Source organism: Nothoprocta perdicaria, unplaced genomic scaffold, assembly GCF_003342845.1.
Source record: "Nothoprocta perdicaria isolate Ctin4 unplaced genomic scaffold, notPer1 scaffold_206, whole genome shotgun sequence".
NCBI classification, from domain to species: Eukaryota; Metazoa; Chordata; class Aves; order Tinamiformes; family Tinamidae; genus Nothoprocta; species Nothoprocta perdicaria.
This window is the reverse complement of record NW_020455272.1, coordinates 1003390-1018758: the sequence shown is the minus strand read 5'-3', so window position 1 is coordinate 1018758 and position 15369 is coordinate 1003390. Positions and strand designations below refer to the sequence as shown.

The window sequence follows — 15369 nt, the reverse complement described above, 5'->3', positions numbered from 1 at the left end:
CACTAAGCAGATTGTTCTGCTTTCCCCTTTGCACCCCATCAACCAAGCTCCCACTTCACCTCCCAGGCCTGCTCCCACATCACCTGGAGCTTTGGAGAACGTTTTCAGCCAAACTTAATTCCCCTGCTCAGGCCTCTCCTCTCCAGTTTTAGCTGAACTAACAACCTGCCCCAAGCCTATTGCAAGATCCTTACTTGGTGCCTCAACATCTCCTCCCTCATCTGCCATCTTGAAGCTTGCCCTRTTCTCTCTGCTTAGCAGTGCAATTCTTTCCAACCTCCTCCTCCCTACAGGTTCACCTTTTCTCTTTCAACTTCTCATTGGCCTCACTCTCCACCTCACACTATCAATGTATTTTCAATTCAGAGTGCCATCTTTTGACTGTACTTGCTCTGCCTCCTCACTGGCCTCCTCACCATCTTCTCTGAACTCAGACAGGGCAAAATCTAAATTCATTTGTTCATTTTCTCTTCTCTAGCTGTTTTATACCCCTCCAAGGTGTACCATCTTCCTGTACTRAAACTGTCTCTCTACTCTCCAGAGACCTCTTCTTGGTCAAGTCTCATGGTCACTGCCTCCTCTTCCCTCTCTTGCAACCCCCAGATCTTATTGATACCACCAGCACTCTACCTTTATTAACATTATACCCAGATCAATCTTTTCAGTGCTCTGCTCTCTGATGGTTCTTCCAGTTTTCCAAACACTCCCTCCAATGTTTTCTGATGAGAACTGTCCTGTTCCTGCTTCCTGTGGAAAGGGTAGGAGAGACTCCCCCCAGTAAGACCTCTAATACTATCACTTTTCCTTGATCTCCCACTCATGAATTACCAGGTTTACCCTGTCTAACTCCACATGCCTGCCTGACTCTGCAAGGTCCTCTCTGATGCCCAGTCCAGATCATGACAACACCAAGAATGCATCTTCCTCCAGACTGGCTCCAATTTCTTTCTTGCCATCATCAAGCCTGTGGTTCGGAGGTGGGTTGGTTATTTGCTCCTTGTCATTCCCCAGATGCGTCTTGAGGCTTCCCTTTCCTGCAGCCAATCCCACCTCCCATTTTGACAAGAGAGAGGCTGAACTGTTTTGCCAAGGGGAGTTCCCTAAGAAGTATGGAGATCCCAGTGACTGTAATGATATGAGAAGTAGGTAAACACAACTAAATCGATGACCTAACCATACAATCAAGTGGCTCAGTTGCACTGTAGGGTATACAGCCATATACAGCTTTATATGAACACATATATTAGATCATTTTGGTTATAAATGAGTACTTAAAAAAATAAAGTTATTTGGAATGTCCCTAAATTGATCCCTTTAACATGTTTTGGCCACTTGTTCTGCCAGACCAAGGAACTAGGAATTAAAGAGTAATCAATCATTGGAAAAGCTTATCTTTCAGAGACTGCTTCTGTAATAAATAAAGTCTGCTTCCCCTGAGGAAGCAGATGCATTTTTCTAGTAGCAACATTAAAATGATTTATCAGAACCAAATTYAGCAAAGACAGCTAGTGATCACTAGGATCTCTTACAGTCTGGTTTCCTGCTCAGCACATGGCCCAAACAGAGAATACTAGTTCACTAGAAGCATTACTGAGAAAATACCCAGGGCCCGGTATATGCCAACAGTCCTCTCTGCACATAAAAATTCACACACATGTGAACATAAAAATAATAAGTCACATTTGATGTTAAGGACCCCTTCACGTGCCCCTCAAAAAATAATAAACTTTTTCAGCTTGTCTTAGCCACTACAAAATAAAGCATCAGACAAATTTCTCTAAAATCAGAGAGGATACATGCTGTCCTGCCAGGGCTCCAGCTTCCATCTCCCCCATGCTGCTAGCAACTCACATTAGACTCACAAAAACAGCTAGTTAAAACAATCCCACAGCCTCAACTCGTATTTTGTTAGGACAGGTTTCTGCACTTCACAAACAGGCCACCAAACCTGCTGCCACTAAGCAGAGTCTCCAGCTGGCAGTGTCCATAGAGGGCAACGCACACTGCAAAACACTCCAGAGTTCAAATGCCSTCTCTGAGTCAGCAAGACACAATTCCTGGGCATACACATGTCTCCAGGCACAGCCAGGTCACCTCTTCCCTCAGGCCTCACCCTGAACACGATGTTACAGAAGAGGGAAGTGCTGAAGTGTCACAGAAGTCAAGATGAGCTGCGTGTCAAAAACTTACATGTGGGAGGGACAGCAAACACCGGCTGTTACACTCATAGGCTTCCTTGTGTCTCCCTAGCTCATTCAGGGAGCGGGCTTTCCGGAAGAGCGCTCGGATGTTCTCCTTGTCTAGACCCAGAGCCTTCTCACTGTCTTCCAGTGCCTTTTCATACAAACCCTGCACGGAAAAGAGAGCCTCAAGTCAGTTAAGGCAATGCAGATTCTAACTTCTCTCCCTGTCTGAATGCAACTCTTGTCTCTCCACAGGAAACAAGATCACACAAGGCAGTAGAAAACCCATATATTACATCACACACAAACCCACACACAAGCACACAGAACCTACAATAAAAGTAAATTTTGTTAAGGCTTGCAAAGTAGAAAGTTAGCAAATGCCAGAATTAAGGCAGCTTGAAAAACTTTACACAGCCTTCCCCTTTACCTTGGTTTTGCTGCATCTGACAGTCTTTAATTATGTAACTGCTTGTTTTTTTTGTTTTTTTTTTTTTATGGTGCTCAGCCTCACACAAACAGGATGAACCTGCTCTGGGGTTTTGCCATAAAAGACAGCTTTTGGATTCCTAAAGAAAACAGAACATTGCAACCCTTAAGAGCTTGAATACCTCAGAATTCTTTCCCACATGTTTTTGGAGGCCTCTCCCCTCTAAGGGGAGACAGGCACATTTTCAGAGCAATGCTTGAAGAGTCAATTCTGGAAGTCGTTAGTGCTTTCCAATCTGATCTCTGCATTATATTAACTCCTCTCAAACACGGCACTAAACTGCATTCTCAGCACTTTGGCTTGACCAACACCAGTAGGCTTCCTTTCCCTCATCTTCTTCCTCTAACAAACACAGTGCTGGAGGGAGATACCAGAGTTTTCTCTGCGTTATTGTCTCCTCTGGTGTTGGAGAYCGGAGAGGAAGAAATCAATTTAATCCCCTCCTGACACCTCTTCCAATCACATGACACAGCAGCAACCTGGATGCCCTGACTAGTTTTGGGAGATGCTTGGAAAAGCACTCACCATGGCGAAGTAGCAGGCAGCTCGATTGACGTGCAGCTTGCACAGGAGTTCCTTCGGGATGGTCACCTCATCGGAGGCTGCGTAATCCGCCACGTTCAGCCCTTCCACATACTGCACCAGCGACAGCTTGAAATCCTTCTCTCGGAACAAGTCGTTGCCCTCCGCAAACAGGTTTCGCACCAGCTTCTGCAAAAAGGCCTGCGCAGCAAGGAGAGCACAAATAATGGAGCAGAGGCCCAAAGGCAGAAAGACAAATTTTCCAATTTCCCTTCCCTATATTTTAGCAGGCTTTCTGCCCTCTAAAATTCTCCTCCCTTCCCATTCCCCTGTAAAACACCTTTTTTTTTTGGCAGAGGACAWTCATTTAAACAATCTTCTTTCTTAAAGTACTCAGTTGCCTTCTCCTCTCCCTGGAAGTTGTTCTTCTCAGAATCCTTAATGTTTTAAATTATTGAAAAATTTAATGCTSTCCAGCTCTGCTATGTAAACTAATGCCTGTGCAATATGAAAAATCTTGCTCACCAAAGGTACCCAACTTTAGAAAACAAAATGTTGGTTACCTCATAATCTTCTTGGCTTAGAGGTAATGTGGACCTGAAAAAACAACAAAAAAGGAAATGCTCATGAGACAGGCATGCATGAAAACATACACTTTTTCAATGAACAAGCCATTTCTCTGGTCCTATGTTAATCTAAGTGAGAGTTACTGAACACCTGAAGCWGGACCGGTCACTCCAAGATTGCCTCCAACTCTCTGTGTCACCACAGAGAAGACACACAGTGATAAATACAATCACATTCCTCTGTGTTTCCTCACCTACACATCTTCAGGCCTGCACCACAAAAACAACGTCAAAGAAAGGAGAAAACCAAGCAAGTTCTAGAGGCTCTTTAATTCCATCTGCTTTGGCCAGCACTGTTGGGCTGGAGACCCACAGAGCTGGCAGTTCTTKTGTGAAGAATATTCATCCTGTAGGAGCACTGAGACTTAGGCAGAAGGCTCCATTCTCCAGCTCAGACCACACAGGTCATCCAGGTTTGGCTCACAGTGTGTTTAATTTTTTCCCCTTCAGCAAAAAGACATGAGACTCTAGAGAGTCCTTAGCACTTTTCACAGCCCTACTCATACTGAAAYACCATTACATACATGATATTACTCATCAGAAAATAAACATCTCTGTATTTGATCAGTAGTTAAAATTAACTAGAAGAAATGTCTAGTTATGTCTGCCTACTTCTTTGTAGGAAGTRTTTTGGCTGCAGACAAAATTGGGTTACCCCTCTTTCACATCWAAACAAGCTCACAAATAGCAAATGAAACTCAGTCAGGTTCAGGGTCCAAGATACACTCCAGAAGTATGAAAAACGCCCCCTGTTTCTACAWCACTTTCTTTCCAAGGAGCTTGTGCATTTTATAAATGATACCAAAAAGAAAAGAAAAACCACTCGAAACTGCCTCTTTGAAACTGGACCTATTGGCCTCATCTAGTCTCAGATTAGAGTGCAAATATCATGGCCCCAATGCAGGATATAGATATATAACACAGAATATCTGGCTTTTTTGTGTCTTACAGAGACACACACTTCAGCCATAATAATTACAGGACCTCTTAAAGTAAATTGCAGGACCCCTTAAAAAAAATCTGATTACAATCTTGCTGTAATTTTGCTCCTAACCACCATGGAACTCAGACCTGAATCTGAGGCTTTTAACTAACTCAGCCACTGGAGGGGAAACACTATGGTATTTATGAGGTGGAACCTGGACTCCTAGCTGCAACGTGAGTGCTCATCCCAAGCTCTRGAAAGCTACAAGACAGTCACAGAAGACTGACCTGAGGCAGCTACCAACTTGGTAACTCTAAAAGAGCCTGGATCATCTGCTTCTGCTATAGGTGCCATATGAGACATCTGGTGAGTAATCTACCCTGTTCTCGCAACCTGGAAAGTAGAAACATTATCCTGCTTTGTAGGAAAGTCAGGATAACCCTGTTGAGAGGAAAAGGCTTAGATCCTTGGGCTACAGGCAAAGCACAACATTAGCAGTATGGTGACTACAAAGATTATCCTGGAACTGCAGTAGAAGGCAAAACCCAGTAAAATTAAAACAATGCCATTCTGAGTTTAGAGAGCTCTGGTACAAAAAACATCTTGAAGAAATACAGTGAAAATCCTCAGGCCCAATACATCTTTCCCAAGCAGCAGCCCAGAGCAGYGAGCAGGACAAATTCAGTTTGTGCAATCCTCAACATGAAGATAAGCACCTCCAAAGCCACAGGAAACAGGGAGGTTATCCACTTACTGAATGAACTGAAGTCCCTTCTCTATTTCTTGTTTTCTCTTCTGTCTCTCCATTATAATTGCTGCAGAGGAAGAAAGAAAAAAAAAACAATTACAGGTCTTGCTGGCAATTGAGCAGCACAGTATTTCGTGTGTGCTTCAATTTACTACTAACAAAATGTTCCAGACCAGATGCCCTGAACACTGAAGTCCTTGATTTATATGCACAGCAGACACAGGATGGCAAGCGACTCACTACCCAGCATCTGCTTTTTCTCACATGCCACTGACAGGACAGAGGCAAAGAGAAATTACTTCAGTTTTTAGACTGCCAATAAATAAAGCAATGGGAACCAACAGTAACTGTGACTGCTTTCTAGGGAAAAGAAAACAAAACAAAACATTTTTCCTGCAATGAAAATGACTTTAGGAGTTTGTGTGGGGATGCTTCCATTATAAGCAGTTCTGACTAGTTATCTGAGCCAGATTCAAACTGGTTTACAGCATAGCACTCAAAACAACCTATATGTCAGGAAGTGTATGATAGAAACACTAGAAAGGAGAAGGAATAGCTTGCTTAGATTCACACAAAGAGAGATGAATATAAGCCATGGGAATTTCAGGCTGAAGATGAACAGGTAAACCCCACAGGCAAGGACAGCAGAGACCTCTGAATGTTCTCCAGGAAAGGGGACAGGAGCCCCTGCTGCAGCCTTTAAAAATGGGGTGGGCAGTGCCTGAAGAAGACTCAATAGAAAGTAATCTTCTCCAACCAGGGAGACAGCCAGGCACAGCAGCTCGTCTGGGTTCGAGCAGCTCCAAGGTGGGTCTCTGCAAGTGCCGGTAAGTTAGAAATGTGGTGGAGCAATAGCTCTGGTGTCAACTAAAGTGGGTCTGAATCATAGCACTAGATACATGAGCTTTATCCCTTGCACTTTGGGAGCAAATTTAGAACCGCTCCCTGTCCTCCCAACAAGGGATATAGGCTGCTGTATAAAACAAGAATAGGAAGGGGAGAAGGGATGGCACCTTCTGTGGCAAGAGGGACTTGYGGGTGACCACAAATTTCCCAGCCTTGCCCTCAGCCAGCTGTGACGACAAATGATGCTCAGCACTTGAGGAACAGTAACTTGGGCATCAAGACAGCAACCACAGAAATAGAGGTGAGACAGAGATGATGATGACACTGCGCTCCCRGTGTGGGATCATCTCTGAAGTGATTATGAGAAAGTGTCTTCTCAACCTACGCCACGACAGCTTGGAGAGCACTACTGCCCAGCTCCCTTTTACATTAAAGCCATCCTTACCAGTCTCAGGTATCTTAAGATATCTAAGGGCCATTGAGACTGGAATAGGGTAAAGGGACCTTYAAAGTATGTTCAAATCAATCTCGACATCTCCAAAAGCCCTTGTGTATTGCAGTCCCCACCATACAAACTGCAGAAAAAAAATGATGCCAGATCTCTACCAAGAAGGAGAGTTGGAAGGAAAAGATGAAAAAAAGACAGGAGAGCAGAAAGAAATCATAGCTGAGGTATGCAAGGATTTGAAAGTGACACTGTGCAGTCYGTAAGACATCAGACAGTAAATTTGGGAGCAATCTGGTCCAAACAGCAGGTGGAAGATTTTAAGCAGCTGCATTTGGAACGGGAAGGGCAGGCACAGCAAGAAAGGGAACGCCAGAATGCCAACAGACAAGGTGAGTAATGATCAAGGTCTCCATAAAGGCTTTTAGCAGACGTGGTGGAGAAGAGCAGGTAGACTTCAGTACAATATCAACAGAAGACCTGGAACAACTTATAAATAACCTGGATAATGAGCAATCAGGAAGAGAGAAGGAAATTTAACAAGGAGACCGAGGTTAATATGATCACTAAAGCTCCAGACATAAAGACTTAAGGAGCAGAAAAAGAGAGATTTGATTTGACAGTACTTCTCTTTGCATGAAATTCTGCAAAGCCAGCAAGTAGGATAGAACAGAGAGTAGAGAGAAGCAGTAGGAACCATCTGCATGTAGATAGTAATGACAGCTGTAAGAGGACAGAGCTATCCAGAGCAGAGTAGATGAGAACTGAGGGACATCAGAGAAGAAGGTGGGGAAAAGAGTCAACACAAGGAGAGATGAGATAAATTTGGAGATGGAGGGGGGAAGTGGAAGAGTCAAGGGGACTGTGACAGAAAGCAAAGGGAAGAAGGTAGAGTTTCAAGCTGCCTGGCTCTGAGGACACCAAGAAGCCTTAGATGTGCTGAGCAGCCTCTCTCGGCATCTTCATCATCCAAGTATGGCCCAGGGCTCAGGGGCTCTATTTAAATCCAGGCCCAGGCATGCAGGTCGCATCTTAGCTACCCTATGGCTTCATCTGCCTTCAGTTCTACCTCCTAGAAAGACCTTGGATCTGCGCTCTGGGTAAGTCATCTCCAGTCCTGTCTCTGGCACCACCTCCTGCCGCTGGACTGCTTTGGGGGACCAAATGCATCATTTTATCTTATTTGAGACTGCTTAGAGATTCTCTTACAGGCACCCTGCTCTGCCCACCCTGTTCAGACACAGTCAGACTGTACCCCAAGCTGCTGTCACCTTTAGTTCCTGGCTTAAACTGCCTTGAAGAACAGTTCAACTTTTGCAGCATCCTGACACAAGCCACAGAGGAGAGAACAAAACATGCACAAGTGAAGCAGTGGCCCACAGAGAAGTGACAGTGGGGAGAACAGTTCCACTCTGGCTGGTCATCGCAAAGCCGGTGGCTGCCCTCCAAAAATGCTGTGGCACACCTTCAAATTTTGGTTTATCCACAAAGAAGGGACATCAACTTGGAGAGCTTCCAAAAGGCTGAGCTTACTCCAATCTCTTCTACTGCGCTCAGCTCTTTCCTTAAAATATTACTGCAAGGAGGGAGGCAGAGAAGATCAGTATCTGTTTTCATGGCTATTCCAACCCCACTGATAAAACATCCTACACAGTAGGATGTGGGCATAGGTAACAGCCAGAACTGGTTACTGCTTCTCAGCCACAGAGAACAGCATTTAAATGCTATCGATTACAGGCTGCAGTGAAGCCAAAGGTCTACGGACCAGAAGGTCAACAGTTACCCACAGTAAGACATTATCTTCCTGCATCCTGGAGCCCCCCCTTCAGCTTGCATCCCCTTCATCACTATTGCCGAAGTAGTCTACCATATTCTACTGAATCCAACATGCCTACATGCATCTTTATTTCATTTTGATGGCTCACCAACCTACCTCAGCTCTGTCAGTGGTTACACAATACCCAACTACAGCCTTAATCCTTGCTACGGCCCTTCCCCTGCCCCAAGACTTCTATCCCTTGTGTGCTGTTTACTCTCTGCAGTCTTAGCCTCACCTCCCACAGGCCTCATCTGCCCTCCACACCATTGTATTCTGATACTCCCCTGCATTCCTACCCCCTTCAGGGCAGGCAACCAGCTTCCCAGGCAAAACTCCCTCATACCTTCACCTTTATGTCACAGCTTTACAGATAAGAAAGACTCATCTTCTTGTTGCAACACCCTCAAAATGCATGCCACGCATAGCACTGCAAACCCAGTAACCTCATGCATCTCAGGAAAAACCACCTTTCCCATTCGACCTGAYCCCACATCACCGCACCGCACGCAAAAGGCTTCTCTTCTGTCTTCACCACCCCTGACCACTTTGACCACTCTTATCCCTTTTGCTCCTCATGTCTGGGCCACCCCACAGGAAACTTGGTCACTTCTGTCTGCCTTTTTCATTCCAGACTCCTCACAGTGTCTCATTTTACCCTTGGATCAAACTATGAAGTTATTACACCAGTAATTCAAACACACAACTAACAACCAGTACATACGATGCTTCTGGTAGGCACTGTACCACAATGGATAGGTAATTAATTTTAAAAAAAAAAAAAAAAAGCCATGATAAACTTCTGTTGTCTTTAATTATTTTTAGAAACATAGTGGCAAACATTTTATGAAGTAAAATTACCCTTCCCAAAACTGCTCAAATTGCCATCCAAATCTGAATCCAGAACTTATAACCTTGCCAGCACGCTCCAGCTTTCAGTCACAGAGCTGATGACTATCCCTCTCTTGTCCAGCATCTAGAGAGGACTTTATTCACAGTTTGTCAATGAGTTACAAACTATTTGCCAGACAGAAACAACTGCACAAAACAACTACCAGAAAATACTGCACATCAGCAAAAGTGTTTCCTTGCCTTCGGAAGGAAGCTCAAGCTACTAAGCACGCTAACTAAATCACGKCCTTCATAGATTCATTCTAAGAGACAACACAAGACAAATGGAAAGACTTGAGTCAACCTTATTATGGACCYGGCCGTTGTTCTCAACCCTACCAGAGCTAAATTTGTGCAAAGTTTTTTTATAATGTATTTGTGGCAGGGCAATCAGTCCACGCTTGCCTCACATCCAGGCCTTGACTGTCACGTTTCAGTGAGAAATGAGCGCACCGAGATGAAAGYGGCAGACGGTGGGGCAGGAGCTCGGTGGGGCAGGAGCTCGGCCCCAGGCTCTGTGCACGTTCCTCCGGGCAAAAGGCTCCAGGCTCTACTAATCTGTGAATCTGGAGTCTTTAATGGGCAGCCACACACTGCCCTGGCCAAGCAGCAGAACATGGAGCTGGATTCACGTCAAGCAGAAGGCAAAAGCCAAGCAGCTAGTTACAAACTGGGCTGSTGACAGAGCTCACTCTGGCAGCTGGGCTTGAACCCAGGGTTTGGACACCCCTCAAACATGACAACTCTCTGGGTCCTCAAAAGCCACACCACCATGAGGACCAACTACCTTGTCCCGGTACATGCTACCTCCCGAAAGGAGCTGCTCTCCCACCCCCGGCACCTTGCAGGTCCGCCTCCTTCAGTCCCAGCACCCCTGCCCCACAGAGAGCTGGCAACAGGGCGACACCAGCCTGGCGCATCCACACTTCCAACTAGCACAGGGACGTGTCCAGCTAACACAGGGCCATTCTGCCACTCGCGGCCTCTGTTCTTCCCCCAGTGAGAGGCAGCGCCCGGTGCYCCAGGGAAGGGAGAAGGAGACAGGTGAGGCCACAGGAGAGCACCCCTGCCTGCACCTTCTCGTCTTTGGCCACCCTCCCCTGCAGCCCCAGCCCCACACGGGGAGCCCGAGGGGGCCAGCAGTGCTGCATCCCTCCCCCGGCCACTTCCTCTACCAGCCCTTTTACATAAAATAACACATATATATCAATAAAATAAAATAAAATAAAATAAAATAAAATAAAATAAAATAAAATAAAATAAAGCTCGGGTCAGTTTTCACGCGCGTGAAGCAGCGGCTCCCCCCGCAGCCCCCTAAGCCCCGACTAGGCCGCTGATCCCCGGCCTTGCCTGGCGGCCGCCGCAGGCAGCAGCGCCACCTCGGCCGGCCGAGGCCGAGCGCGGCCGGCGGCGCCTTCCCGCGCGCCGGGCCGGGCCGGGGGGCTCCCCCGGCGGCAAGAGGCAGCCAGCCTTTCCCCGGAGAAATAAATACGATAAAATAAAATAAAACGCCAAACAAGCCCAAACAGACTCTTCCTCCTTCCCCAACCCCCCACCGACTTAAAATAAAAAAAGACATTTCCAGGAACCATGGAGGGTACTTTAAGGGGAAAAAAAATAAATAAAGATAACCTTCCCCTTCTACTCGGAAACCATATAAAGCATCAAGGAATATAAATAAAACAGTAAAATAAAAAGAACTTCTTATTCGATAAAACTTTACAAGCCCCTGAGGAAGGCGCCTCTGGAAAGCTATTCCACAAGGGCTGCTTTGCTGCTTCATGGGGTTTATACCAAATCGGAGGGGGGGAACTGCAGGCGAAATCCACGTCTCAAGCGGAGCTTGGAAAGCTTAAAACCACAAATCGGCACAAGCACAATTAACACTAAGTTTTCTTTTAATATAAACCCCAGGGCTTCTTCGATAGCTGTTCACTTTTACACTACCGCCACATTTTTTTTTTTTACCGGGGGGTGGGATTAGGATCTCTGACAATTATTATTATTTTTTTTTTTTTTGCAAACCCCACAATTTTGGCAGAAGAGTGGGGGCAGCTTCAAAACCCCGTCGATAATATATTTTCTTTCTCCACTTTATTTTTTATTTTTTAAATTTGCAATCACAAAACGTTTCCTCTACACGGTTACCATTGCAATGTTTACTTTTTAATGAAGCAACATCCAGATTTTCCCGTTTCTCACGTCCCTCCTTCATACGCACAAATGCATTTTCCAGACATATATACAATCGGTTTACGAAAAAAACAACCATCCTCCCCCCCCCCAAAAAAAAACAATAATAAGAAAAGACTCACCTCTCCTTGGATTTCCCCCCCCACGCTACGTATAACTTTTCCCGATAAATGGTATTATATTACTAGAAATATTATTAAAGTATTATTACTATAAGTAATAATAATAGTAAGTGCTATTTAATTATAGAAGGAAGCATTCTGCCTCCGGATCGGCTGCCCCTGCAGCTCCCTCCATGTGCCTCCTGCTCTCTTTACTTTCATTTCCAGGTCTCGCTCTCGCTCGCTCGCGCTCGCTCTCTCTCTCAGCTGCACCAGCAGGAGAAAATGCCTCCCTGCGTATCCCCCGGGCCCTAGAGGCTACCGCTTTCCATTGCAAAATAAAACACACATCTTTCCCTTGTGGTTGGTTTGGATTTTTTTTTTTTTTTTTTAACATGAATTAAATTCCTCCCTTCCCCCCCCGCCCCCCCCAAAAAATAATAATAATAACGTGCTTAACCGTTTGGAGCTCATTCTTATTTTAATAAGACAATTTCCTCGCTGCCGGATGTCTGGTTTTTGTCGACGTGAAACACACCCCCAAAGAAAGCAGAGGATCCAAAGCTGCCTTTGCACKGCGGTTTGTGTGTGTGTGTGGTGCAGCGATGCACTGGACTGAATTAGGCGACCCTAACGGGATTATCACATATATGAATTGACCCCTGTGCCATTACATATAGGTTTGCTGGAGGGGGGCCAGAGCAATGAGCGAGCTTATTTAGTCCATCCCACGCAGCTGAGGGTTTTTTTTTCCGGATATGATATACTCAAACATATTAAGTTACTAAACCTTTTCAAAAATTATTTCTGGAAGTAATACACAGTGAATAATATACAATAATACACATGCATAATACATGTTATATAATTATACATATTACATAATTATATACTTATTTCCATACAGTTACATAATATTATATACCTATATAATATACATATATCTATAAACTTTATAAATGCTTATATATGTAAGTACTTAGGTGCTTTTTTGAAATCTGATTTTGCGTCGTTTTCATCTCAAATCCTCCAATGCAGGCAGAACCCCAGGAACAGATTTATCATCGTTTATTCTTGGGTCATGGGAGATGATTGCGAACAGAGAGAAACACAGAGCCCCTTAGACAGGAGTTTCATCCCTCCCTGCCCAGCTGCAACATCATTAACTTCCAATAACCCCCCAGAATGAGTTCCATGCTCAGCTCCTAATCCATCCTCCCTGGTAGGATAGGTTTTCCTCCCTGAGGATTTTGTCTATCATCAGATTTTAATTTCCAGACCGACACTGGTTTAAATTATCACCTCTTTTCAGATGCAATCAGTGACATATTTACCTCTCGGTGTCTCACTTGTCTCTTTACCGCAGCCCAAAACAATGTCACTTYGTGCTTTGCAGGCAATGTTCAGAGGCAGGTAGAACACATCACCTGCAGTGTACGAAACCTACTTAATATTTAACATTTAAAGCATTCAGAACAGAATGGAAAAGACTTTATTGTACTGTACAGGATTGTCTTATGGCAGCTATTTATGGTGATTTAATTATCATAAATTGATAATTGATGATATATGGGCTGTGAGTTATATAATGTACCATATGACACCAGACAACACTTCTTTATACTRCTCACAATATTTAATCACAATGCATTGTTTTAGATATTATTTGATACAATTCAAATATTATTTTTATATAGGACAATATTTATTTTTTGTTAGCTATTCATCAATTTGCTGCCTTGTAACATATATATCTTGTAACATGTATATAGYATGAATATAAAATATATATAACTCATGACATGTATATACCTTCTAATCAATGATTCTTCARCAATGACAAGTCCAGCCAAGCAGGGTCTCCACTGCTGAGGGTGTTATGTAAAATGTATATTATAGACAAACCCTGCAGAGGGGAGGCCTTAGGCAGGAGGGTGAAGCAGGCCTGGGGGAGATGGATTAGCATGGGGAGAGTTGACATGTCAGCTCACAGAGGAAGGGGAGCGTCATGGGGCCAGAAAGCTTCAGATGAGTCATGGTGCCCAAGATGCCTCCAACGTTGCTGTGAGAGTTTCAAATCACAGTATCACTTAATAGTTAAGGTTGGAAGGGACCTCTGGAGATCATCTACTCCAACCCACTGCTCCAGCAGGGACACCCAGAGCACGGGGCACAGGGCAGCATCCAGGCGGGTTTGGAAGATCTCCAGAGAAGGAGACTCCACAGCCTCCCTGGGCAGTCTGTGCCAGGGCTCTGGCACCCTCACAGTGAAGAAGCTCTTCCTCATGTGSAGATGGAACTGCCTGCATTTCAACTTGTACCCATTGCCCCTTGTCCTGTCACTGGCCACCACCAAGAAGTCTGAAAGGCAAAGAYGTAGCAGCTGCGCGAGGGGAACAAGATGGCTTAGGAGGAAGTGCGGAGAGGAGAAAGGAAAACAAAATCTATACATAAGCAGGAAATATGCTGGAATAAGTGCAATTCTTTTGTTTGAGAACATTCTTTTTTGAGATTGAATTTCCTCATTTAACATCATGTTACACCCTCCTTCACTCCAATTTTTCTTTGCTTTTAACAGTGAGCGCTGTCTCATAAAGCTATGATACAGCATGTATTGCCCACTTCATGGAAAATGTCTTTCCTCCTGGTTAACATCAAAATTCTCATAATTTGCAAATTGGATTATCTAGGTCTAGTAGTCAAAGGGTCAAAAGGTGCAAGGTCAAAAGGTGCAAAATTATTAATGTGAACTCAGTTATTGATGCATAAAAGTGAGTTGGAGTTGTTGTCACCTTCCTCTTGAGGATGACAGAGCCCTGGCACAGGCTCTCCAGGGAGGCTGTGGAGTCTCCTTCTCTGGAGATCTTCCAGACCCGCCTGGATGCCGCCCTGTGCCCCGTGCTCTGGGTGTCCCTGCTGGAGCAGGGGGTTGGACTAGGTGATATCTACAGGTCCCTTCCAACCTCAGCCAGTCTGTGATTCTGCGGTTCTTTAAGGAAAAGGCATCTGCTTCCATGGCATTAACACCCCTGTAGTCCAGCATAGCAGCACCCACAACAGAAGACTTTATTCTCGCCCCCTTCTTGGCCAAGGAAGTTGGACAACACTGGGGAGAAAAGCAGTGGATGAGCTGGGATACATTTGAGCGATCCCGCTTCCTGCTAAAGCTCAGGAGGAACAGGCAGCAAGAGTCAATTTCCTTGCCCCCACTTTCACAGTTCAGGCCCCCTCTCAGCATCATGCTGATTTATCTCCTCATGTCGACATTTCCTGGTAGTTTTATGCTCCTCACACACGAGCATAATCCAGTCAGTGCCTCAGCTTCCTCATTTCCCTGGGCTGCAAGGACACGAGGATGCCTTACTGCTTATGAGCTTGCATTAGCTCAGGCTTTCACGTAGCTGTGGCACCGCTGGGTGCTGTTATTTTTTTGTCTCTCACATTCCATATGTTCCCTACGGAACAGATGGAACTATGTTCCCTACGGAAACTTGTCCCACCGGAAATTAGGGCAGGACAAGGCCCCGCAGGCCCCAGGCCGCCTCCCTGCGGGACTACATCTCCCGGCGTGCCCCGCGGCGCG

At 45.1% G+C, this 15369-nt stretch overlaps 1 protein-coding gene across 1 annotated transcript in view; it reads right to left on the bottom strand.

The window, feature by feature from the left end:
* ZC3H7B (zinc finger CCCH-type containing 7B) overlaps window positions 1-12007 on the bottom strand; it is a 43443-nt gene extending 31436 nt beyond the window's left edge. The window contains exons 1-5 of the mRNA XM_026038257.1: window positions 11808-12007; window positions 5501-5561; window positions 3759-3792; window positions 3199-3396; window positions 2191-2349 (exon numbers count right to left, since the gene is read on the bottom strand). Coding sequence (XP_025894042.1) covers window positions 2191-2349; window positions 3199-3396; window positions 3759-3792; window positions 5501-5553 — 444 coding nt within the window. The 5' untranslated portion in view covers window positions 5554-5561; window positions 11808-12007. The remainder of the gene's footprint in view (window positions 1-2190; window positions 2350-3198; window positions 3397-3758; window positions 3793-5500; window positions 5562-11807) is intronic.
* Between the last annotated feature and the right edge of the window lie 3362 nt (window positions 12008-15369).